The sequence below is a fragment of the Muntiacus reevesi genome, chromosome X (genome assembly GCF_963930625.1).
Source record: "Muntiacus reevesi chromosome X, mMunRee1.1, whole genome shotgun sequence".
NCBI lineage: Eukaryota > Metazoa > Chordata > Mammalia > Artiodactyla > Cervidae > Muntiacus > Muntiacus reevesi.
The window spans coordinates 89,980,877-90,006,953 of record NC_089271.1 but is presented as its reverse complement, the minus strand read 5'-3'; the positions used below and the strand labels follow the sequence as shown (position 1 = coordinate 90,006,953).

Below are 26,077 nucleotides of genomic sequence, written 5' to 3'. Positions count from 1 at the left end.
AGCCTTGTAGCTGTGGTCTTTTGCAAATTCCTCTTTTTCTTCTACCTTCTTCTCTCTCTTCTTTCTTGATTTCAAATAAAAATCAAAGACCACTTATATGCTTTTGATACTGTACTGGGTTCTGAACAGAGAAAAATGGGAGAGGTTATGGGACATTTTTTAAAAAAAGAATTTTCAGGGTAAACTCATATGTAAACAGTATGTGCCCTGAATGATACATTAACTTAAACAGGCATAGAATAAAATAGAGAAGACTGAGGTTTCATGTTTAGGTGAAAGGAAAATGGGATTTTAAAATATCTTCCAATTAGTAAGAGGAAGCTCTATAAAGGAAGTGGGATGAATGTACAAAAAAGCACGAAGCCAATGTACCTTTGATAAGCAAAAGGGGAAGGGAGGATATTGGGAAGATAAAAGTGATGTGAGATGGTGGTTAAGGATGGTTTGAGGAGGATTATTTGAATGCAATTTAGACCCGATCCTTGATATAGTAAGTAACTATTATGAACTTTCAGGAAAGGAAATGGTGTTTGTAAAATCTATAAGTGAAAAATCTACTTTGTGTAAAAGCTTTTATTCTCGTTTCAGTCTGTAGCCTGGGAACTTGAGCAGGGAGGAGGTTGTAACAGCTGTGTAAAGAAATAACCTATGGCCTGGACCAGAACGTAGTTGAGGAGTGGTTTAGGAGGATAAGCTGGAAGTATTTGGTGAGCTACTGGAGTAGAGGATAAGGATACATTAAAACTAATATAAGGTCACTTCTTGGGATGGGAAGGAAGGGTGGTGGAAGAAACAAAGGCAACTCTAGCTTCAGTGACATTGGTCTGAGTGAAGTACAAGGCATGATATAAGAAGTTGATCTATTCATGCCTTGTTGTTGTTCAGGCACTCAGTCGTATATGACTCTTTGTAACCCCATGAAGTGCAGCACACCAGGCTTCCCTGTCCTTCACCATCTCCTGGAGTTTGCTCAAATTCATGTCTCTTGAGTCAGTGATGCCATCCAACCATCTCATCCTCTGTCACCCCCTTCTCCTCCTTCTCTCAATCTTTTCTAGCATCAGGGTGTTTTTCAATGAGTCAGCTCTTCACATCAGGTGGCTAAAGTATTGGAGCCTTGCTTTAGCATCAGTCCTTCCAATGAATATTCAGGGTTGATTTCCTTTAGGATTGACTGGTTTGATCTCCTTGCTGTCCAAGGGACTCTCAAGAGTCTTCTCCAGCACCACAATTCAAAAGCATCAGCCTTCTTTATAGTCCACTCTCACATCCATATATAACTACTGGAAAAATCATAGCTTTGACTATATGAACCTTTGTCGATGAAGTGATGTCTCTGCTTTTAAATACACTGTCTAGGCTTGTCATAGCTTTTTTGCCAAGGAGCAAGCATCTTTTAACTCTTTCTGACTTCAGTTTTGGAGCCTAAGAAAATAAAATTTGTCACTGTTTTTGCTTTTTCCCCATCTATTTGCCATGAAGTGATGGGAACAATGCCAAGATTTTAGTTTCTTGAATGTTGAGTTTTAAGCCAACCTTTTCACTCTTCTCTTTCACCCTCATCAAGAGGCTCTTTAGTTCCTCCTTGCTTTCTGCTTTACAGTGGTATCATCTGCATATCTGAGGTTGTTGATATTTCTCCTGATAGTCTTGATTCCAAATTGTGATCAAGGCAGCACAGCATTTCGCATGATGTACTCTCCACAGAATTTAAAGAAGCAGGGTGACAACATACAGCCTTGACATACTCCTTTCCTAAGATTGAACCAGTCCATTGTTCCATGTCTAGTTCTAACTGTTGCTTCTTGACCTGCATACAGGCTTCTCAGGAAGCAGTGAAGGTGGTCTGGTAATCCCACCTCTTTAAAAACTTTTCACAGTTTGTTGTGATCCACACAGTCAAAGGCTTTGACATAGTCAGTGAAGCAAAAGTAGTTTTTTTTTTTTTTAGTTCTCTTGCTTTCTCTATGATCCAACAGATGTTGGCAATCTTATCTCTGGTTCCTCTGCCTTTTTAAAATACAGCTGTATATCTGGAAGTTCTTGGTTCATGTACTGTTGAAGCCTAGCTTAGATTTTGAGGATTACCTTGCTAGCATGTGAAATGAGTACAACTGGACAGTAGCTTGAACATTCTTTGGCTTTGCCTTTCTTTGAGATTGGAATGAAAATTGACCTTTTCCAGTCCTTTGGCCATTGCTGAGTTTTCCAAATTTGCTGGCATATTGGGTGCAGCACTTTAACAGCATCATCTTTTAAGGTTTTAAGTCGGTAAACTGGAGTTACATCACTTCCACTAGATTTGTTCATAGTAATGCTTCCTCAGGCTAACTTGACCTCACATTCCAGGATGTCCAGCTCTAGATGAGTGACCACACCATCATTGTTATCTGGGTCATTAAGTCCTTTTCTGTATAGTTCTGTGTATTCCTGCCATCTCTTCTTAATATCTTCTGCTTCTGTTAGGTTCTTGCTATTTCTGTCCTTATTGTGCCCATCTTTGCATGAAATGTTCCCTTGATATCTCTAATTTTATTTTAAAGAGATTTCTAGTCTTTCCCATTATTTGTGTTGTTCACATAAGAATGTTATCTTATCTCTCCTTGCTATTCTCTGGAACTCTGCATTCAGATGGGTATATCTTTCCCTTTCTCCTTTGCCTTTTGCTTGTCTTCTTTTCTCAGCTATTTGTAAGGTCTACTCAGGCAACCATTTTGCTTTCTTGCACTTCTTTTTCTTGGGGATAGTTTTGGTCACCACTTCCTCTACAATGTTACAAACCTCTGTTCATAGTTCTACAGGCACTCTGTCTACCAGATCCAATCCCTTGAATCTATTTGTCACCCCCACGGTATGCATGCCTTGAACAAGGGGCAAAAATCTATGATGGGAGAGCGATACCATACTTTCTTCCTGTTTAATATGACCTAGGCCTATGTGAGGAGAAGGCAATGGCACCCCACTCCAGTACTCTTCCCTGGAAAATCCCATGGACAGAGGAGCCTGGTAGGTTGCAGTCAATGAGGTCGCTAAGAGTCGGACACGACTGAGCAACTTCACTTTCACTTTTCACTTTCATGCCCTGGAGAAGGAAATGGCAACCCACTCCAGTGTTCTTGCCTGGAGAATCCCAGGGATGGGGGAGCCTGGTGGGCTGACGTCTATGGGGTCGTGCAGAGTCGGACACGACTGAAGTGACTTAGCAGCAGCAGCAGCAGGCCTATGTGAGTGGTAGCCTTATGTATTTGGGTCTGTTTGCTGTTTTGGTTTGTTTTTCCTAAGCATGAGATGATTTGGATGCTTTCTTCCAGCATGTCCTTGTATTTTCCTTTGAAATTCATGATCTGCTTCATTAAGGGGATCCACATTTTGTCAGTATGAAGTTATCTCAGTGTGAAACATGTGAAGTCGAGGTATCGCATTTGAACAAGAAATGCTTCCTGAATTAAAATAATGTGAGTAGGAACTCTTAGCTCTCACATATGATATGAAAACTTCTTTTTAAAATTAATTAATTTATTTTAATTGGAAGCTAATTACTTTACAATATTGTAGTGGGTTTTGCCATACATCGACATGAATCAGCCATGGGAGCACATTTGTTCCCTGTCCAGAACCCCCCCCCCCCACCTCCTTCCCCATCCCATCCCCCAGGGTCATCCCAGTGCACCAGCCCTGAGCACCCTGTCTCATGTATTGAAACTGGACCGGCAATCTGCTCCACATATGATAATATACTCATTTCATTGCTACCCTCTCAAATCATCCCACCCTTGCCTTCTCCCACAGAGTCCTAAAGACTGATCTTTACATCTGTGTCTCTTTTGCTGTCTCGCATATAGGGTCATTGTTACATCTTTCTAAATTCCATATATATGTGTTAGTATATAGTATTGGCATTTTTCTTTCTGACTTACTTCACTCTGTATAATAGGCTCCAGTTTCATCCATCTCATTAGAACTGATTCAAATGCATCTTTTTAATAGCTGAGTAATATTCCATTTGTATATGTATTACAGCTTTCTTATCCATTCGTCTGCTGATGGGCATCTAGGTTGCTTCCATGTCCTGGCTATTGTAAACGGTGCTGCGATGAACACTGGGTACACGTGTCTCTTTGAATTCTGCTTTCCTCAGTGTGTATGCCCAGCAGTGGAATTGCTGGGTCATATGGCAGTTCTATTTCCAGTTTTTTTAAGGACTCTCCACACTGTTCTCCATAGCAGCTGTACTAGTTTGCATTCCCACCAACAATGTAAGAGGGTTCCTTTTTCTCCAGACCTTCTTCAGCACTTCTTGTGTGTGTGTGTGTGTGTGTGTGTGTGTGTGTGTGTCTGTGTGTCTGTGTGTGTCTGCACACACATTTAGCATGTCATATACAACTGTAGTTAGTTGTGTATAAGTTTCTGTATATGGACTTGTATATTTGGGATGTCTTATTTTTCTTGGACAATAAGGAGTATGCCTTCTGCTTCATTTGTATCCCCCACAGAACATTGTGTGTGTGTGTGTGTGTGTATGTATAAAATAATGTAGATTGCATCTAATAGAGCATCTTAGGAATTTAAAATTGGTCAATCTTAAAAACAAAAATTTTATTAAAAAAATTATAGAGAACATTATAAAGTCCATACAACCTCAGATTAATCTTTTATATTTTTCTATTTCAGCTAAAATTAATGCCTGTTATGATAATTGAACTATCCCAAAATTCTCATGACTTCTAAATCATTAATAAAACAGTAAAATATTTTTAATGATGTTGCATTGTCAGATATGTTTTACTATGCTCTCATCCAATGAAAATTGATAATCTATGTATGGCATGTATGCTAATTATGAATTAATGACTGATTATTCTTAACTCAACCTTGGGCAAATCTGCTTCTATTTGCTTCCTCAGCTGTTAAATGGGGGAAAATGACTGCTGGCCCACAGGCATCCAGATGAAGATTTTACTCTTTGAAAATAGAAAGTGCCAGACAGATATTTCATGACATAATAACTTTGAAGTTTAGCAGTGATGGGACTATGGGCTTTCCAGGTGGTGCTAGTGGTAAAGAACCCACCTGCCAATGCAGGAGACGCAGAAGACGGGGGTTCTATCTCTGAGTTGGGAAGATCCCCTGGAGGAGGGCATGACAACAAATTGCAGTATTCTTGCCTGGAAAATCCCATGGACAAAGGAGCCTGGAGGGCTACAGTCCATAGGGTTGCAGTCGGACACAACTGAGCACACACACACACAACTGACTACCTGCCAATGAAACTAGAAGGGGTGACAGATGAGTAGAACAGGAATTTTGAAACTAGAATTTGCTGGGACTCCAAGTTTAACATGACCCTCTAACCACTTCTCTCCATTTTGCCCCTTTTCCCATTCCCAAGCAGAGTATCAGATGATTAGAAATTAGGCCTTACCCCTCCTTTAAGAAAGTGCCATGCTGCTAGTTTCTTGTGATTTTGGGGGAAAAACAGCATTCTATTGGACTCCTTACCTCAGTAATGTCCTATAATGCCTATTTCTGTGAATGATATTTATGGATCCCCATTTTCTAGGCTTATTGCCTTGGAAAGTTATGTAACCAGACACTGATCTGAAAGAGAAGTCATATCTGAAAGTTATAAAGTGTTGAATTTGTCCAAAATTGAGCTCTTATTCACAGGAGGAGAGCCTGGGACCATTTTTGCTAAGTTAGCTTTCTCCATTGCTGAGTCTGAGCACTTGGAATATTTTAGTGTTGGCCTGCTATGATTCAATGCCTGCCCAGTGGCTTAAGAGATGCTTAAGTAAGTCCACAATAGGTCTCTCAGATAATGAAACACTGGGATATGCACAAAAGGACATGGTTTCAGGCATCAGCTATGGGGGGGGGGCATTTTATCATCAGCCCCTATTTCCACTTTTTCAATGCAGTCCAGTAAAATACAATATTTGAGAATCTTTATGCTTTGCCTTTTCCTACACCCCCAACCTGATGAAGTGCAAGTTTTCATCATTCTCCACGTGAGGCAGATCTGCTCCATTCAGTTGCAGGAAATATTCTTAGCAAACACTTACCCAGTGTGTTCAGCAGCAATCAGGCCATTGGTGATGATGTAGAAGTTTATTAGAACATGAAGAGAAGAATTACCTACAAGTAATTCCGGAGTACTGGCTACCAGGAGCCAAATGCCTCATAGGCAGAAATTCATTGAATAGCATGCATTTATTATATGTTGGCTGCCAGAAGTTTAAGCACTCGAGCTCAGACTTGCTATTAAACCCTCCCTAGCATGCGAGCCACCCACCAGTTGCATGGCATGATGACACGACAGATAACCCGCCCTCCTTGGTAGCAATATGGATACGGGTAGTAACCTAGTAAAGGTTCACAGACGCGGCGACAGTAGCGGTTGCCTCGACGGCAGTAAATGCAACAGTAACCTCTCTCATCCAGCATGGAGTCGAATTCTATTCCATTTTCAGTCTGAAAGAAGAAGAAACCAGTGTTGGAGGGGAAGAAGTCCACCAAACAGGGGAGGAATATGAAACTATAGAAGTTGGGGCCTGGTGAGTAATGAAGTTCCTGAGCCTGATTTTGGAGATATATCAATGGACTAGATCAAGATTGATTTTAGTTTTCTTAATTTAAATTTTTTTAAAAAACTTAGTTTTATTGAAATAGAGTTGATTTATAATGCTGTGTTAATTTTTTTCTGTACAGCAAAGTGATTCAATTATACATATATTTATATATATATATATTCTTTTTCATATTCCTTACCATTATCATTTATCGTGAAATATTGACAAGATTGATTTTGAATGAGCCTTTTACGTATTCCAAGTTTCTTAAATACTTTTTTTTGTTAAAACAATGACCATTCTCCTTTCAGTGACTTTGATCTGAGAGGTAGTGAGGTTTGTGAAGGTTCTTTGTTTTTCCTCTAAACAAGAATAATGTGCACAGAACTCACATAGTCATTGATTGGGAGTTCTTCCTCACTTGCTGCTTGTCTGGTGTGACGGGTCTTCTCCACCTTCACTTGAGGAACCACCCACTGCTCATTTTGTTCAATGCCTTTTTTTTCACTGGTAGGAAAGTGAAGGTCTTCACCATCCTCCTCAAAGTCTTGTAACTCTGAAACTAAGGTAATACGCACAAAGTTGTGATGCAGCCGCTTTGCTTGGGGGACTAGCATTTGGGAATAGAGATTTTAATTGTGTCTTCTCACTGTCCTCATTTAGGTATTGCATGAACCACTTTTCCAGGGTTCTGTAGCTGACATTTTATGGAGGTTTTCCAAAAAGAATCTGACCGTTCCTATGTACACAGACACCTTTGCTCACTTGGCATCAAACACTTACTGTTTTGCCTTATTAGTGTGTTAAATTAAAAATTGAGGGCAGGGGACTTTGGTGTCTCCCACAATGATTTTACTCATGGTTGGTGCTCAGTAAATATTTTTGGTTGCCTGATTTGATATAGTGTCCTCTGTCCTCCTTCCTCATCCCTTCTCTTTTCTGTTAAATATGTTTTATTAAACTTTGTATTTAGAAATTATCTTAGATTTATAGAAGAGTTGCTAAGGTGGTACAGAGTATCTGTATATCTTTTCACCCAATTTCCCCTAAGGTTAACATTTTATATAACCACAGTACAATGAGCAAAACTAAGAAATTAGCATTGGTACAATGTGTTGTTGTTGTTTAGTCACTAAGTTGTGTTTGACGCTTCGCAACCCCATGGACTGTAGCCCACCAGGCTCCTCTATCCATGGGATTTCCCAGGTAAGAATACTGGGGTGCGTTGCCATGCCCTTCTCCAGGGGATCTTTCTGACCCAGGGACTGAACCCATGTCTCCTGCATTGCAGGCATTGGCAGGCAGATTCTTTACCACTGACCCACCAGGGAAGCCCTTTATAGGTACAATAAAATTTACTAAACTACAAACTTTACTCAAATTTCATCATTATCTCCACTAACATCATTTAGGAGAAGGATGTTGAAGCAGAAGTTGTAGTGTCCAATCCAGGAAACCACAATTTTTTTAAGGCCAAAGAGTACTAATAGATGCCCACATTGATTAGCTCCTTCTCTCTTGGGCAATATAGTAATCTATGCTGTCCAGAATGAGGGAGACCAAATTCTATGCTAGTTAGGCAGAATGAGCTGTCCAGGGACATTTGCCCTCTCTGTGGGCTGACTGGAAGTTGAGATCTGGTGTCTTTAACTCTGGACCTTTAACATCCAATTGCTTTTATACTGATTCCTAAAATAGTCACAAAGAAATTGGTATTGCAGTGAGTGTCCTTTCTTCTGAAGAGAATGCCACCATTTGACATAGAAAATCCTTCTTGAGACAATAGGGCATTATTTTGACTCTCCTCTCCTCCACTCTTGGGTTGAGCACACAGTGGTTTGAGTCATAGTTTGGTAGCCTGACTGCAATGAATATAGATGTACAAAGAGAGACAGGTTAGCTTTTAGCTATCACTGCTCACATTGGGGTGGCATTACCTTTGATGGGATATTTAATAGACTGTCAGCATTAATTTATCTGATTTATAACTTGGCTGTGAAAAATCTCCTCCTCACTGGCCGTCAGCATATACAGTTTCATTTAAGAAGATACAAGCTTATCATTTGTTTTCATAGAAATGTAGTCTCTGAATGCTGGTAACATTAACCCGTTACTGACTTTGGAAAGCAGAAGATGAAGAGGAGGAGGAGGAGGAGGAGGAGGAGGAGGGGGAAGCCATACCTGCTATTAGAGTAGGATTGATCCAATACATGGTCACATTATCACAAATCTCCAGAATTTTGGAATTTTTAAGAAAGTCTCGGTTTTCAATAGGTTTTTCTGCTGGGACCCAAATCACTGACTGTTCAAAGAAAGTTGTGGTAATTTCTTCATTCTGAGAGAAGAAAGTAGTTCAGGGTGGGGATGGGCAGATAAATTAATAAAGTGAGTGAGACATTATGTGATACTGGAAAACATATTTCAAGTCTGCATAATAATTACAATCCCAGTGCTTCCTGTGAAGTAGCTGAGATGTGCATACAGTAGGTGCCCTTGAGAGAGTTAGCAACTTGTTTCACCTTCTCCCCTCTAACAGTAAGTCTGCTCACTGAAACAGCAGCTTTCTCTGCTCAATTTCTCTTAAAGTCAGGAAAGCTCTCCATCATTTTCTGGGTCTCTTACTGGGCCAAGTATGTTTTAATTTGGCCTTCTGGAACCCTGAGTGATTTATATTTGTTTTCTTTTAAATGGATGTTGTGTGTGTATGCTCAGTCACTGAGTCGTGTCTAACTCTTTGTGACCACATGGACTGTAGCCCACCAGGCTCCTCTGTCATGGGATTCTTCAGGCAGGAATTCTGGAGTGGGTTGCCATGTCTTACTCCAGGGGATCTTCCTGATCCAGGGACTGAACCTGTATGTCCTGTGTTGCTTGCATTGAAGGCACATTCTTTTACCTGTTGACCCATGGGGGAACCCCTTGGATGTTGTGAGTGCCTGCCTTATTTTAGGCTTATGACTAGGATTGCAAGCTGAATTTTATCTCAAGCTGAAAAACACTCCTATAATCCAAATTGGTGAAATCAGTTAAGTAGCACCAGGACCTAATATTTTGGTTTTCAAGATTGCCTGTTAATGGTATAGCTGTAGTACCAAAGATGTTTTTATTTTTTGTTTGTTTGTTTCAAAGTCAAGTCTCAACTTGTGACTATAATGCCCTTACTACTGTTTTACTCCTTTCATTCTAGATGCTTGGAGTTTGTTTGACAGAATGCTTTTTATTTAGGCAATCTTTTTTTTTTTTTTATTGTCAAGAACACTACCTGCTTTTCTGTTTATCATGTTGGAAGTAATTGTCTTGTATACCTAGCTCTTTTTAAACATATATTTTTTTAAAACTTACTTATTTGGCTGCATCAGGTCTTAGTTATGTCACACGAGATCTTTGATCTTCTTTGAGATATGCACATTGTTAGTCACAACATGTGGGATCTAGTTCCCTGACCAAGGATCGAACTCATGCCCCCTGCATTGGGAGTGTGCAGTCTCAGCCACAGCACCACCAGGGAAGTCTGGTATACTTATCTCTTAATCATTTGTCTCTTGGACTTTGACACTTTACCCTGTAATCTTAATTAGATTTTTCCCTTTCTCTCTTGTTTCTTTCTAGTTTTATGGTTTCACTGTTTTTATTCTTTGAAATATGGCTATGTGTAATTTTTCTCCTAGTCATTTAAAACTCTTCATCTTAGCTCCTTTGCCCTGGGGTCTGTAAAGACTGGTATACACTGAAAGGGACTGTATAGAATGAGGTTGGTACACTGACTAGCTTTGTTAGCAAAATCAGGGCTATTTATATACCTGCTCTGCATGTTTAACATGTAAAAACTATGGATACAATGGTGAGGGAAGTACAGAATAAAGGATTTTTCTCATTCAGGACCACAAATTTGTCTCATAAAAACAATCTGTATCCTGAGTATAAAAATAGGATTTTCTTGAAGACAAAGCAATTTCACTATCATGAGATGAATGTTTACGTTATTTAAGCAATCTGGCAGACTGAAGAATAAATTATGGCCAAAATGAGACATTATGGGCCTTTGCCTTTAACTTTTCTGGGGGGCAGCACCACATGTAGAAACTTGGTTCCCTGATTAGGGATTGAACCCATGCCCCCTTCAGTGGAAGTGCGGAGTCTTAACCACTGGACTACCAGGGAAGTCCCTGTCTTTAACTTTTTCAGAAAAGAAATCTTGTCATGTCAGTGTGGAATGTCACTGTTGGCTGGCCCAACTCAAAGGCTTACATTATTTACTGTAGGGACCAGAGTCTGTAATTTCTCTGGACATAAGGAGACTAATAGCATGTCTGTGGGAGCCAGTAACAGCCATAAGACTTGGACAATGTAAAGTAAAAATGATCCCCACACCACCTCATCCCCTAAAATAATAAGAAAAGTAAAAGAAAAAGAAAAATGGGTAGATGAGAATTAAGATGGAGAGTTGGGCAAGAGAAAAATGTAAAAGAACCTAGGAGAGAGAGAAGAAAAAGAAAAAGATATTTATAGTACAGTGGTCACTGTGCTATTGGCATAATTTCATTTTAGATTTGCCAGTTAAGTGCTAAGAAAACCAACCCAACCCATTTGTTTCTTCTGGCTATAGTCACAATACGTCCTTAGCTAAGGTCCCCCTCCTTCCTCCACTGACAGCAATATACCATAATTATTGTCAGAATATCATGGAAAAATGAAGAGTCTCCTGGGCTTTATTGATGGCTGTATTTTATTTTATTTTATTTTATTTTATTGATGGCTGTATTTTAAGCAATAATCCTCCATCTCCCACTAGGCCTACAAAGGCCACTAAGCGGTTGCACTGATGCCCTAGGTTATCTTACCCTGACCTAGGAGTGTGCTTTCAGAGAATTTGCATTACACTGTACTTCTCACCTTCTTTGCTTTTTCTTTTCTTAGAGATATTAAGGATAGATCATTCCATTAGCAGTCCAGCATAAAATGGTAAGATGAATGAACTGAAATACTTTTTAAATTTTTACTTCACTCTGTATAATTGGCTCCAGTTTCATCCATCTCATTAGAACTGATTCAAATGAATTCTTTTTAATGGCTGAGTAATATTTCATTGTGTATATGTACCATATTTATTTACCTGGCTGTGCTGGGTCTTAGTAGTGGCATGTGGAATCTTGTTGCTTGACCAATGATGGAACTCAGGCCCCTTGAATTGGGAGCGTGGAGTCTTAGCCACTAGACCACCAGTGTTAGTAGCTCAGTTGTGTCCCTCTCTTTGCAACTCCAGGCAAGTATACTGGAGTGGGTTGCCATTTCCTACTCCAGGGGATCTTCCCGACCCAGGGATCGGACCTGGGTTTCCCACGTTGCAGGCAGATTCTTTACCATCTGAACCACCAGGGAAGTCCCTTAATTTTAATTTTTTTTGAAGTATAGTTGATTTTGGGCTTCCCTGGTGGCTTAATCATAAAGAACCCACCTTCCAATGCAGGAGACACAAGAGATGTGGGTTCAATCCCTGTGTCAGGAAGATCCTCTGGGGAAAGAAATGGCAACCCACTCCAGTATTTTTGCCTGGGAAATCCCATGGACAGAGTAGCCTGGCAGGGCTATAGTACATGTGGTCACAGAGAGTTGGACTTGACTGAGCACACAAGCAATAGCAATATAGATGATTTACAATGTTGTGTTACTTTCAGGTGTACAGTAAAGTGATTCAGCTATATATTTATTACAAGATGTTGAGTATAGTTCTCTGTGCTATGCAATAGGTCTTTGTCAGTTATCTATTTTATATATGGTAGTGTTGAACTGAAATCTTTATTTCTTATTTTAAACTTTTATATTTTGCATTGGGATATAGTCGATTAAGAATGATGTAATAGTTTTAGGTAAACAGAGAAGGGATTCAGCCACATATATACATGTATCCATTCTCCCCCAAACTTCCTTCCCATCCAGGCTGCCATATAATAATCAGAAGAGTTCTATGTGCTATACAGTATGTCCTTGTTGGTTATCTATTTTGTATATAGTAGTGTTGAATTAAAATCTTTAGAATAGGTGAATGTCACAGTGCGACAAAAGCAGCAAGGATCCCAAATGGCTTTGGGGCTTTTGATTTGGCAAGATTGATTTTGTTCCTATAGCTCACCACTCTTACCAGAAATCTTTGGTTTGGAAGCAAACATACATAATGTTAATGGCTGCTATCCTTAAGTTACTTTTTAACTTTTATTGAAATATAGTTGATTTACAATGTTGTGTTAGTTTCAGGTGTACAGCAGTGATTCAGATATATATATATATATATATATATATGAGTTATTTTAAGATATATAAGAGTATATACCTTTATGTTCATAGCAGCACATAGCCGAGACATGGAAGCGACCTAAATGTCCATTGACAGATGAATGGATGGAGAAGTTGTGGTACATATATAAAGTGGAATATTATTCAGTTATTAAAAATGAAATAATGCCATTTGCAGCAACATGGATGGACCTAGAGAATTTACTGAGTGAAGTAAATCAGAGAAAGAGAAATATCATGGCATCACTTATATGAGAAATCTGAAAAAATGATACAAATAAACTTATTTTCAAAATAGAAACAAATTAGGACGTAGAGAATGAACTTATGTTTACCAGGGGTCAAGGAATTGTTAGGGAGTTTGGGATTGCCATGTTCACACTGCTATATTTAAAATGGAAAACCAACAAGGACTTACTCTATAGTGCAAGGAACTCTGCTCAATATTCTGTAACAACCTAATTGGGAAAATATTTTGAAAAGGAATAGATATGTGTGTGTGTGTGTGTGTGTGTGTGTGTGTGTGTGTGTGTGTGTGCGCGTGTATATATATACATATATATACATATATGTATATAACTGAATCACTTTATTGTACACTTGAAATTATATAACACTGTTAATCAACTGTATTACAATATAAAATAAAAAGTTAAAAAAAGCTAAAAAAAACTAGTACAGCCACTATGGAAAATAGTGTGGAGATTTCTTAAAAAACTGGAAATAGAACTGCCATAAGACCCAGCAATACCACTTCTGGGCATACACACTGAGGAAACCAAATCTGAAAGAGACACGTGCACCCCAATGTTCATCACAGCACTCTTTATAATAGCCAGGACATGGAAACAACCTAGATGCCCATCAGCAGACGAATGGATAAGGAAGCTGTGGTACATATACACCATGGAATATTACTCAGCCGTTAAAAAGAATTCATTTGAATCAGTTCTAATGAGATGGATGAAACTGGAGCCCATTATACAGAGTGAAGTAAGCCAGAAAGATAAAGAACATTACAGTATACTAACACATATATATGGAATTTAGAAAGATGGTAACGGTAACCCTATACGCAAAACAGAAAAAGAGACACAGAAGTACAGAACAGACTTTTGAACTCTGTGGGAGAAGGTGAGGGTGGGATGTTTCGAAAGAACAGCATGTATATTATCTATGGTGAAACAGATCACCAGCCCAGGTGGGATGCATGAGTCAAGTGCTCGGGCCTGGTGGGCTGGGAAGACCCAGAGGAATCGGGTGGAGAGGGAGGTGGGAGGGGGGATCGGGATGGGGAATACGTGTAACTCTATGGCTGATTCATATCAATGTATGACAAAACCCACTGGAAAAAAAAACCCACTGGAAAAAAAATGTAATTTAGGATTACAGAAGAAATGTCTATTAAAATGCCCTTTAAAAGTAAAAAAAAAAAAAAAAAGCTAAAAAAAAAAGTACAATGTTGGACCTAAAAGTATGAATTTTAGTTTTTGAAAGGTCTGAGTTCAAGTTCCCAATTTGCTCTTCTCTAATTGTGTAACACTGGGCAAGTTACTTTTTGGTTCGCATCTGAAAATGGGGACAATAATAGTACTTGCCTATAGGATCATTGTTAGAATCAAATAAGAGTAAAGCATTTAGTACAAAGTCTGACACATAATTAGTCCCCAACAAATTATGGCTTTTACTACTACTATTATTCTTACATACCTCATCTATTTCTTCCTCTGGTTCAGAAAATTCAGGAATCACTTTAATCTGAGTTTTGATGAAGCATTTTTGAAGACCTACAAAGTAAATGCCAGTGTATCCCTATAAAACAGACAAAAAAATAAGAAAACTTCCTGAAATAGCCACAATTAATGGGTGTCATGATTTGTCATGGCCTCAGACTGGCAAAATTTGAATTCAAAAGGAATGCTTTCTCTTATAAATTAAATGGAGGCTACAGGCTATTTTTAACTTGACTCAAGTGTTCTAATATTTTAAGTGGGAAGCCTTAGGGGGAAAACATCCAACTTACATTTTTAAAGTCATGTACTTCCAATGTTTCATCAGTGCCATTTCCACTTCTGAATATTTCAGTTCTGGTAATGGGATCAATTTCCATGTAAATCTTCTTCTTCTCTCCATTGCTGTAGAAAGTGTGCTCCATGTCATATGTCTGAGAGAACAAAGGAAAACAAGCTTCAAGATACTCAGTATGACCACCAATGCAGGTAGATGTAAAAAACTTGGGTTTGATCCCTGGGTCAGGAAGATCCCCTGGAGGAGTGAATGGCTACCCACTCTAGAATTCTTGCCTGAAGAATCCCATGGACAGAGGAACCTGGCAGGCTGCAGTCCACAAAGTCACAAGGAATCGGACACAACTGAAGCAACTTAGCACACACACACAGATGTCCATTCATGGTGGTGGTGGTTTAGTAGCTAAGTTGTGTCCGACTCTTGCAATCCCATGGACTGTAGCCTGCCAGTCTCCTCTGTCAATGGAATTCTCCAGGCAAGAATACTGGAGTGGCGATCTGGTTCTCGGGGCTGGTGCACTGGGATGACCCAGAGGGATGGGATAGAGAGGGAGGTGGGAGGGGGGTTCAGGATGGGGAACACATGTAAATCCATGGCTGATTCATGTCAGTGTATGGCAAAAACCACTACAGTATTGTAAAGTAATTAGCCTCCAACTAATAAAAATAAATGGAAAAAAAAAATACTGGAGTGGGTGGCCATTTCTTCTTCCAGGGGAGCTTCCCCATCCAGGGATCGTTTCCTGCATTGCAGGCAGATTCTTTACCACTGAGCCACTAAGGAAGCATGTTCGTTCATAAGACACTTTAATTGGGTAATATCTGGGGCACCTTTTTTTTTCCCAGAGCCTTTGTAGAAAGGTGCCGTCTCAGCAGCTTGCTGTTGGGAATTCTCTGAGACTTGAGATTAAAGTGAGGTGTTTTTCGGCACTAGGGCTGATATGGGGATCCCTTCAGAGTTAGTATTTTGTATTCAAGCCAAGTTGTTGAACTAATTACTAAGAATTCCAACAGTTTTTCTTGGCACCCTTGACTAAATAGCAAATGATATTTTGCAAATCGGTCTGTAAGGTGCTTTTCCCTTATGGTAAGAAGAGGAACCGCCAAAACCCTCTACTGCTTCTTTAAACTGCCATTTCCCTTTCTAAGTACTCAAGGGTCACCCACTTTCTTCCTGTGAAATTCAGTAGGGCTAAGAGACTTGAACAGATTTAGAATGCTTAGGTATTGCTCTTTATCTTCTTATCTATCCAGAGATTTAATATTGCCTCAACAGTCTTGGATATGTCCTCTTTAAACACTGAAGACCATTGTCTTTGGCGAATATCAAGTAAAAATCTTAACCCTGACCTCAACTGTTTCCTTTTGCCCTTTAAACTCCAGGAAATATTTACTGCCTTCCCCTAACCTTCTCTGTTACGGGCTAACAAAATCTATTCAGTTTTTTCCTGAGTTCTCTTTTCCAAACTCGATTCAGCTGACTTTAAGTCTTTAGGTTCTCCTGCATATAGAATTTAATAACCATGAATTGTAATATGCACTATGTAATATGGTCTCTTCCAAGAAGAGCACCTTGGCAAAGCTAAATATCAGGTTACTCCTGAATGGTTGAAACAAAATCCCAGACTCTCTGCTAACCTCTAAAAGAGACCATTCTCTTTCTAAGGACCAAAAGGCCCAGGCCCATAGAGTAGCCCAGTCTATTAACATGCCCATTGCTTATAACTGAGGACATGTTTATGTTGTTGTTTAGTTTGTATGTCGTGTCTGACTCTGTGCAAACCTGTGGACTGTAGCCCGCCAGGCTCCTCTGTCCATGGAATTCTCTAAGCACGAATCCTAGAGTAGGTTGCCGTTTCCTTTCCCAGGGGATCTTCCTGACCCTGGGATCAAACCTGGGTCTCCTGCATTGCAGGCCGATTCTTTACCGCTGAGCCACCAGGGAAGCCAGATGTGCTTACAGCTAGAAGCATAAGAAAAACCTGAAGGAATTTGCTATCACAAACCAGGCCAGCCCTGATGGTGCCATGTGGAAGTCTATCTTACCCCTGTTGTTAGGAGGCCTTTTGCTATCACGTTTCTTCATATTCATCTTTCCTTATGAAAAGCATTTGTTAAACTGAAAGCCTGAAAAAGCAAGTCATCCGCAGAGCCAACATTGCTTTCTAATGATTCTATTCCCAGCTGCAGTCTTTTAGAGCTTGCACTGGGTTGGGTTGTTTTTTAATGTCTGCCAGTGTCTGTGACTGAATGTTAGATTAACGTGGTCAAATTTTCCCCACCTCAAGTAGAAAAACAAGTTGGAAGGGCTTGTAGAAGCACTGTTACCTCAAGTGTGAAAAGTTGATTTAGTCACTGAATAGGAAAGCAAGAGACAATGATATTTACCTCTTTGCTGCCCTACAGTAACTTGGACATGGTCAGAGCTGAAATATTTGTTGAATACATTTTTCCCACCAATGGCAAATTCTTGTCTTCCTAAAGACATTTGGCATTTGAGCATTGGCAAGGTCTTTTAAGAGACAACATTTTAAAAGAGGAAGGAAAACACTATTTAGAACTTTCCAGCAACTGCAGAGTTAACACAGTGAGTCTGACTTGGTTTGTGACAGGTAGCAAATTCCCTTAGACTTGTTATTTGCTTCTAGTTATAAATTTGTTCTGAGTTGCAGCTCTGCAGCCAGCCCGAGAAACTTCTACCTTATGGCAACAAATTGAGCTCTCAGTGGGCCTGACCTAAGTAGAGGAGAGAGGCATCTAATGCAGATTCAGCCTTGTCAGATCTCCCAACAGGGGGGAATTTCTTTAGAAATATTATCCATTGCTGAGACAAATGTCGACACCACCAGTCAGTGGGGGTGGGATGGGGTGTTTGTTTCAACAGTAGCACAACTGATGGATTATTGCACGGAAAAATGAGGTTAGAGACCAGGGGATGTTGGAACGCTGCCTACCTGGGCAAAAGAGAAAATACAGGCTGCATTTTCAATCATTGGGAGAAGACTATGGAACCATACTGGTGACATTTAGGATTTCAGTGTACTTCTGTGGAATGAATTTTCCTGCACTGCTGGCAATGCATTTCACTTGGACACCTTGCTAGATGAAAACTATTGGAAACTGCCAAGCTCAGCAGATCTTGATTATTTTCAGCATTCTTTCAAAGAGTTTTGTTGTTATTGTTGTTGGGGGAGGAGGCGTCCATTCTGATTGTAATTATTAACCAGCATGTTGCCTTTTTGTTAATAATGATAGTGGGATCAGAATGACTTCATTTATATGTGAATTCTGGGTGGGAGGTGGGGGCTATATATTCACTCAGATGGAATTCCATTATCAAAGGTGTCCTTTTGGAACAAACTTTGTCTAGGCAGATGATGCTGGTGGCCCACTTTGGACTGCTTAGGGATGAGTTTAAGCAAATCCAGACATACTGTCTCGTCCGAGTCCCCATGGAGCACATTGCTTAACTGGCCCATATGAAGACTGAGCTCATGCCTTTGGCTTTAGAAGTACTTTTCTTTCTACTAAGCTCACTGGCTAAGGGGCTAAGGGTCTTTCTGGAGATGAAGGAATAAATGATTTTGTCCACTCTGGGTGTAAACTAAAGCGGAGACAGGATGACTTGTCTGAGAGAAATGTGAGTGGGCTCCTCGTAGCTCATTTCAGACTGCCTCCAAGTCAGCTTTATTCCAAGAAGGACAGAGCAGGGTCAGAATATGATAAGAACACTTCTGCCAAACTGGCAAATTAGGGCAAGTTAATCTTTGGTGCTTCTAGCTTCCCTTTTCTGTACTTTATATCCTGCTCCTTTTGCGCCTTTCTAGCCCTTCCTCCTCTTCCCATCTCCCTCTATTCCTCTGTCTCCTGTCTAGACATCTAGGAATTTTGTGGTTTTTCTGACACCTTTTATCAGATAAATCGACCTGGCAAATGATCTCACACCAAGATATTAGTGATGGGCATTTAAAAAATTGAGTTTGATACTTAACTCAAAGGAAATAATTATTACTAGTGGATTTTAAACACAATGGCAATAAGAATAAGAGATATTTTAAGGGCATCTTTCCTGCACCACTCAAATGGGCTCCAGCTTCATCCACAGGTAAGGCTGATCTCAAATATCAAGGACCAGAACACTGGAGTGGGACAGGTAAACCAATGGGATGGGATATGACTCAGAAGTAAAGTGAGATAGATATGTGGTGAAGTCCAAGGCGTGAAGGATATAAGAGGAGTGCACTGATAAAACATGGAGAAAACACAGACTCATTTCTCTTCCTTGCCCAGGAATTCTTTCCTCAGTCTGGTTAAATCCTCCACTCAGGCAGCAAATGAGCCCTAACACCCCCCTTTCACAGTTTGCTGTGTTTTCTGGCCTCCATTTGTGACAATCTCTGAGATCAGAAAAAAAAAGCTTTTTATAAAGAGTGAAGCTGCCTGAGACCTCAGTGTGATGGATCTGTTTGGGGGCAAGTAGCTTTAGTTTGTCCTGAACAAGTATCTGAGCACATTTGACTTAGGTTCGTTTTTTGAAGCCTGTGATTAATCTAGCTGTTCTCTCCACCATCCTTCTTCACTGTCTGTTTATGAGGTACACCCTCCAAAGGTGAAATCCATGCTCAGAATAACTGGCTAGCAGGCGTTAGGCTGGAAGGAAGGGAAGGGAATGCGTTGTGGCATATTGTTACCGAACTAGCCTGTGGGAATTAAAGGGCCTCTGGGTGTTTCCTTAACTAACACAGAGCAGACACATTATTTCTTATGCAAAGTTGGACTTCTGCATCTTCCATCACCAGTTTTCACCCTTGAAAAAAAATTGGCAAGGCAGCACAGACATTCCTCTTTTTCAAAAAGAAAAAACAAAACAAAACAAAACACCCACATTTCTTTCATCTAGAGATTCAAGCTGACTTGGAAGTTTTTCCTACCCACTACCCTTACCACTCCTTATTCTTAAATGCAGCTGAAGAATAGTGGAAAAAAATCTCTAGACCAGTTTCTAGTCCTAGCCTCAACTCTGCCACTTACAAGCTGTGTGACTTTGGACAAGTCACCAAATGTCTCTGGAGGTTTGGGTCCCATTTTTATCTCCCACTCCTTGCCAGATGCAATGTTGAATAGTTGACAAAATTAATTGTCTTTTTAAACTGAAGTATAGTTGATTTTATCCTCTAGAGTAGGAAATGGTAACCTGCTCCATTATTCTTGCCTGGAAAATTCCATGGACAGAGGAGTCTGGTGGGCTACAATCCACGGGGTCACAAAGAGTCGAACATGAATGACTGAGCCACCGACTGATAGACTGGTAGCTACGACTAACAACGTTGTGTTAGTTTCAGGAAAGTGATTCAGCTGTTTAGATTCTTTTCCATCATAGGTTATTACAAGATATAAAATATATATATATACAAGATATAGAATATATAGAATATACCCCTGTGCATAGAGTAGGTTCTTGTTAATCTATTTTATATACAGTAGTTTGGCAAAATCAATTTTTTTCTGATTTAGTAGACAGCGATCAAGCTGAACCATTGAATTACTACTACCTGTTGATTCCTGAGCTACTTCCTTACAGTAGCCTCAACCCCTCTCTTAGCCACTAAAGGACAGCTCCCTTTGAAGACCTAGGGTTTTTCTGGCTGGTACCATGTGATTTGCCAGCAATGCTGCCTTAGGAGAATAATGAGACTGAATACAAATGTGTTCCTAGTAGCCAGAGCCCTAACCTATGTGACTGATGCAGACCCTCAACAACATAGAGTAAGAGCTGACCCAAGACAGTTTCTAGACAACGGTGGACTTCACTTTTGCATGGTTTGGGAGGAAAATAAAATTTTAAAATGCTGACATGGCACCATCTGGTAAAGTTCAGTATCCCTGCTAAAGAGACTCCAGCTACGGCTTTCACTTGAGAGGATGAAATGCTTCTCCAGACCCACATTTCACCCATCAAACTTTGGAAAACCCAGGGAACTCAGGGAAGAAAGTTGTATCCCCCGTGTGCCTAGAAGGGGGGTGAAGAAAGTTGGTCCCTGGCCAATACTAGTATTAGAGAAATAGGCACAAAAAAGCCAGATCCTGACTTATCAGGAAACTACTTTTTCTGAGCAAGGGATTTTCAGGCTAGAATGCTGTTGGGTTTGCAGCCCTGAGTGAAACTCTTTGAATTGTCATCTGCAGTTGAAGTGAGGGAGAGCGCAGACAGATGCCCACCTATTCCAACCCTTCTCATTTCATCCTGTTTGTATGCAGGAGCTGAGGGAACATCCCCAGGAATCTGTGGATTACCATGTGGGCCTTAGGACTTAGGCTTTCTAAATAGCCCTAAAGTCACCAGGCAGTTTCTATATATGGCAGGAAGGGCAGCCTTTCATTTATTTAACTTATTATTCTTCTGCCTCATTCTACAAAGGATTTGAGGGAGGATAAGCTACAAGGTCTGTGCTATATATATCAACTGTTGGTTTAAAAGTTGGGACTTTTCTGCCTTGTTTTCTCCATATTGAATGAATTAGCTGGAGAGTTGATTTCTCCTTGTTTCAAGTTCGATGTGTAATACAGGAAGCCTTAAGCAAGAATGTATCTCTAGGGAATCTGCTTCAAAGATGGTTGGGCAGTCACTGCATTGAAGTGGAGCCTTGTGATGTCCTCTTGAAATCTCTGGGACTGAATAGGTACCTTCTGCTCGGTTTAAGAAAGCTGAATATATAACTCAATTGACTGGCATTCATTCAGTTCAAGTGACTTCTATATGTGACTGTGGGTTGGGGATCTGTAGCCTGTAAGGGAGTGCAACAGTTCTCTCAAAGTTAGTCTTCCTTGTTTCACTTTATTTTCATCCCTTCCTCTCTCTATGTTTTGTGTGCATGTTCTTATGCCTGAGGTGTGTGGTGAGAAGGAGTCCATCATAGCTTACTTCCCATTTCAGATAAAAAATCTGGATCTTTTGTCCACATCAAAGTGGGAGATAATGGGAGGAGGAGGGGCAAACTTACTGGCACGGAAATGTCAATACCAGATGTGGGATGTTAAATACTTTATTATAAGCAAATGTCAAAAAGCAAAATAAAAAGGAGGTGTGGTTGGAGGCTAGAGGAGCAAACGTTTAAAACTTGGAGGGAGTCCTGGGATGCCAAACACATCACTGTCATCCATGAGCACAACAGTTCTCTCCACCAAGGGCCCTACCATCTCCATAGGTCCCACAGTCTTATAAAGGAAAGTCCAGAAGAGCCTGGGTTTTCATCTGCTAACTGCTGTTTCTTGCCAGGCCATACTCCTAAGGGGAGACTCCTTAATTTGTGCAAGATGCCTGGATCATTTTCCTCTGCAAATCTTCTTCCAAGACTAATCTGATTTCTCTTCACTTCCCAGCATTCGTTAAGTCCTCTCCGAGGCAACCTCATTGGCAGCCCTAGTCATTGGAAATCTAGATGTTCCCTGGGGCTTTTTGTCTGGGAATTAAAGGTAGTGGACTTAGTGGAACATCCACATCTCCAACTGGTTCCTTGGTTTGCAGTAGACCTAACCTGGTCTTCTGGGGGTAAGACCTGAACTTCAATAGCAAAGGCAATAAATCACAACTCCCCATTGAAATGGAGAACAAACAACCTTTGTTCACGGTAGAACAAGTTACCCCAGGAGACACCTATTTATTATCTTTTACCAGATTGCTTTATGTTCATTTCTGAGAATCCCTTTGCTATAAAGTTACATATTCAAATGGATTACTTCTTGAGAGATTTGGTTCTTGATAAACTTTATTTGGTAACACACCCCACCTCTTCTGTGCCCACAATGACAAGGTTTGACCTTTAGTTTGAGGAAATCACAGGATTGCATTAAAAAGCGAACTGGAGTGAGAAGCAAAGATGATATAATACAAAAGCAGAGGTGACCATGGGCTCTGTTAGTGAGCTTGACACCTTGTTAGATGAAAGCAAGGTCCCTACCTAGTCATTTATAATTACACTGAGACAAATAGCACTGTAAGTTTAGGAAAATACAAACTTTTTCAGAATAAGATTTGCAATTAAAATGGCTACAGTAAAACCAGAAAAGTCATATAGCCCCATATTTAGGCAGATACATATTGGTGGCCAAAAGGGCTAGTGACTGATTACATCCTGTTAAGTACATTATGGTCATAAAGGACGAATGGTTTATTCTTCTCTCGTGCTCATGCTCACTTTATTCGTGTCCAACTCTTTGAGACCCTAGGAACGTAGCCCACAAGGCTCCTCTGCCCACGGGATCCTTTAGGCAAGAATGCTGGAGTGGGTTACCATGCCCTCCTCCAGGGGATCTTCCCAACCTGGGGACTGAAACTGTATCTCCTGCATCTCCGGCACTGCAGCCGGATTCTTTACCTCTGAGCCACCAGGGAAGCCCAATTCTCCTCTAGCCCATCTGTAATTGTCAAGAGGACCCAAGATTCAATTTGTGGGGCAGTGTGTCACCTTGGGAATGAGTTATGTAATAGCAAAATTGGATCAGAATGTATCTTGGCACTCTTATTTATTTACTGTTTCTTTCCTGATCTCAATTACTTTGCCGACTTTGCTAGTCCCAACGTTAGATGGCTTCTCTAGAAAAACACATGAACAGAAAGTAGTTGAGAAGCAGAGAACAGTGAGAATGATAAGAGAAAGGGCTAACTATATGCAATGGTTGATGCAAAAAATCCTTTCTGGAACAAGGTATTAAAAAAAAAACAAAGAAAGAAAGTTCACTATTCTCTCTCCTGCTTAAACTTGATAAGGTAGCCCCTGGGACTAAATGAAAGTCAGTATTGCAGCAGAGGTTAAGAACCCAAAGGTTGCTATGTCTTACTTCTCTCTTTTTTTTTTTTTTTAAGACACTTGTCCAGTCAACTTTTGGCTCAGCTGGTAAACAATCCACCTGCAATGTGGGAGACCTGAGTTCAAACCCTGGAGAAGGGAAAGGCTACCCATTCCAGCATTCTGGCCTGCAGAATTCCATGGAATGTATAATCAGTGGAATCGCAAAGAGTCGGACACAACTGAACAACTTTCACTTTCACTTTTCACTTTCCAATTGACTCTATTTTCTATACCCCCAGTGTGCTTCCTTATTAATCCATGTTATTTCCTCTTTGCTCCTACCACTCCTTTGGCTCCTAATGGTTCATGCTCAGTCACTTCAGTTGTGTCCGACTCTCTGTGACCCCATGGACTGTAGTCCTCCAGGCTCCTCTGTTCATGGGATTTTTCAGACAAGAATACTGGAGTGGGTTGCTGTGCCCTCCTCCAGGGGATCTTCCTGACCCAGGGATCAAACCTGTGCCTTCTGTGTCTCCTGCATTGCAGGTGGATTCTTTCTTGCTGAGTCACTGGGGAAGCCCCCTAATGGTCCATAACAACCCATTATTTTCTTCTTCCCTTCCCCATTATTTCATCCTGCCTCTTGGATATGTGCCTTTCCCTTCCTATGTCTGCTAACAAATAATTAATAACAGTGGTAACAACAGCAACATCCCACATCCTGAAAGAAAAAAATGTGATAAAGCCAGAAAACCATCTTCACACTTAACAGCTTATAAATTCATTAATTCTCTTTCAAATGGAAATTGTTGGCATGCAGGGGCTATGATTTTTTTCTTTTTTGAGTCACGGCTAAACTTGCTCATTGTGTATGAGCCCAGGGGTGACAATAACACTAAGATACACTAATATCAACAACAATGGCCTGCTAAGCGTCACTAATAACCCTAATATCAGAAGCATTCTGAGACATCTGTGATTAATGACTTGGTGTCACTTTTCTACCTTGTGGCATTACTATCTCACTGGGACAGCAACAACTGTGGCTAAACCCTAACATAACACTAACCTGTGGTGAGAAGCTGAAAAACTCTAGTTGTTTTTTTTTTTTTTTTTTTTTGAGTCACAAATAAATGTGAACTCAGGTATGAGAATTACTCCTTCTGAAAAGGAGTTTGCTGCCTGTCCTCACAGCAGATGCATTAAGTCAGAAACGTAATCCTTGAAAATCCTTTGCTGCCATTTCTGGTGGTTTCTTCTTATGTGGTAGCATAATTACTTTTCCATCAGTTTCTGCCCAGATAATTGAAAGAAAGATGAAAACTATTTTTTCTTACAGTAAGAATTTTTCTTCTAGGAGGAACTTTAACTCCTTAAAACCAAGCATTAAAAAAGAATGGATAATTCTACATCTTATCATTACTAACTGAAATACAGAAAAAACTTTGTTTTCCATTGCCAAAATAATTAGGCAAAAAAAGAGAGAACCGAAATTTTGGTTCGGTTTTTCATATCACCAAAAAATAAATGCAAAACAAACTTAGTGAGTTTCATTTTCAGAGTAATATACATGTCAACCACTAATTAAATTTAATAAACTCAAAACAGAAACTTTGGATAATAGTGTGCATTTACTTACTTTTTTGGGTGTCTCAGGCCAGAAGTGCTTACTCCCCCAAAACAGGACAATTAGAGTTAAGGCGAGGATACCAAATACCAATCCACAAATCTTAAGTAATTTGCATATCTTCTTGGATTTAAAAGCTTCTGCCTAAGCAAAATACAAACAGAACAAAACAATAAACAATAGCCCTTAAAAATGCAAGCCATAATTCAAAGTCACTTTTAATTTCACTTTTTAATGTTCACATAGCAATACAGTATCTCTGTAAAGCCATGCTTTTGCTCAAAAGGGAAAAAAATATGAATCAACTTACATTTAGAATGTGACAGTCCTCACAGTTCTCTGGAGGATTCTTTGCCATGGTCTCTCAGAACACAGCACTCTTTCCCTGCTTTGAGAGGACTGAGAGACCACTGCTGAGGTGGAGTTGCAAGTGAGTCGACTAACAGATGCCAGAGGAGAAGCTGAATTTATATGGCTCAAATATGTCATACCAGAGCCTGAAGGAGCCCAGGGGGCTCCTGTGCTGCGATTTGTTGCACCGATATACCCATATATGTATATAACTTCTGTGCACAGAATTCCATCCAGAATGGCAAAGACAGAAGGTTATAATGAAAACTATTGTCCTGGGGATTGGTTTGGAAGGGGACCAAGCCTAGGACACTTTGAAATGATTTTTCACTATGAACTTAAAATATCAGTGGCAATGCATGCTGCATACTCCAGAAATAAGCAAACAAAACAAAGAAAGGAATGGAGACCTAATTTCAATTC

The 26,077-nt window shown here is 40.1% G+C and overlaps 1 protein-coding gene across 1 annotated transcript; it reads right to left on the bottom strand.

Annotated features, from left to right (window-relative positions):
* Positions 1 to 6,221: 6,221 nt before the first annotated feature.
* TNMD (tenomodulin) lies at positions 6,222 to 25,661 on the bottom strand. The gene is made up of 7 exons (XM_065916454.1): positions 25,614 to 25,661; positions 25,316 to 25,447; positions 14,884 to 15,024; positions 14,571 to 14,672; positions 8,751 to 8,904; positions 6,962 to 7,131; positions 6,222 to 6,471 (listed from the first exon to the last, which is right to left on the bottom strand). Exons 1-7 carry the CDS (start codon positions 25,659 to 25,661, stop codon positions 6,262 to 6,264), a joined length of 957 nt encoding a protein of 318 aa, XP_065772526.1. The 3' UTR covers positions 6,222 to 6,261.
* Between the last annotated feature and the right edge of the window lie 416 nt (positions 25,662 to 26,077).

Excerpts from the sequence above, each read along its gene's own strand:
- TNMD (XM_065916454.1), bottom strand. The coding sequence starts at position 25,661 with ATGGCAAAGAATCCTCCAGAGAACTGTGAGGACTGTCACATTCTAAAT. Across the intron at positions 14,673-14,883 it reads AAGTACATGACTTTAAAAAT|GGATACACTGGCATTTACTT; the intron begins GTAAGTTGGATG and ends TCTGTTTTATAG. Across the intron at positions 8,905-14,570 it reads CAGAGGAAGAAATAGATGAG|AATGAAGAAATTACCACAAC; the intron begins GTATGTAAGAAT and ends TTCTTCTCTCAG.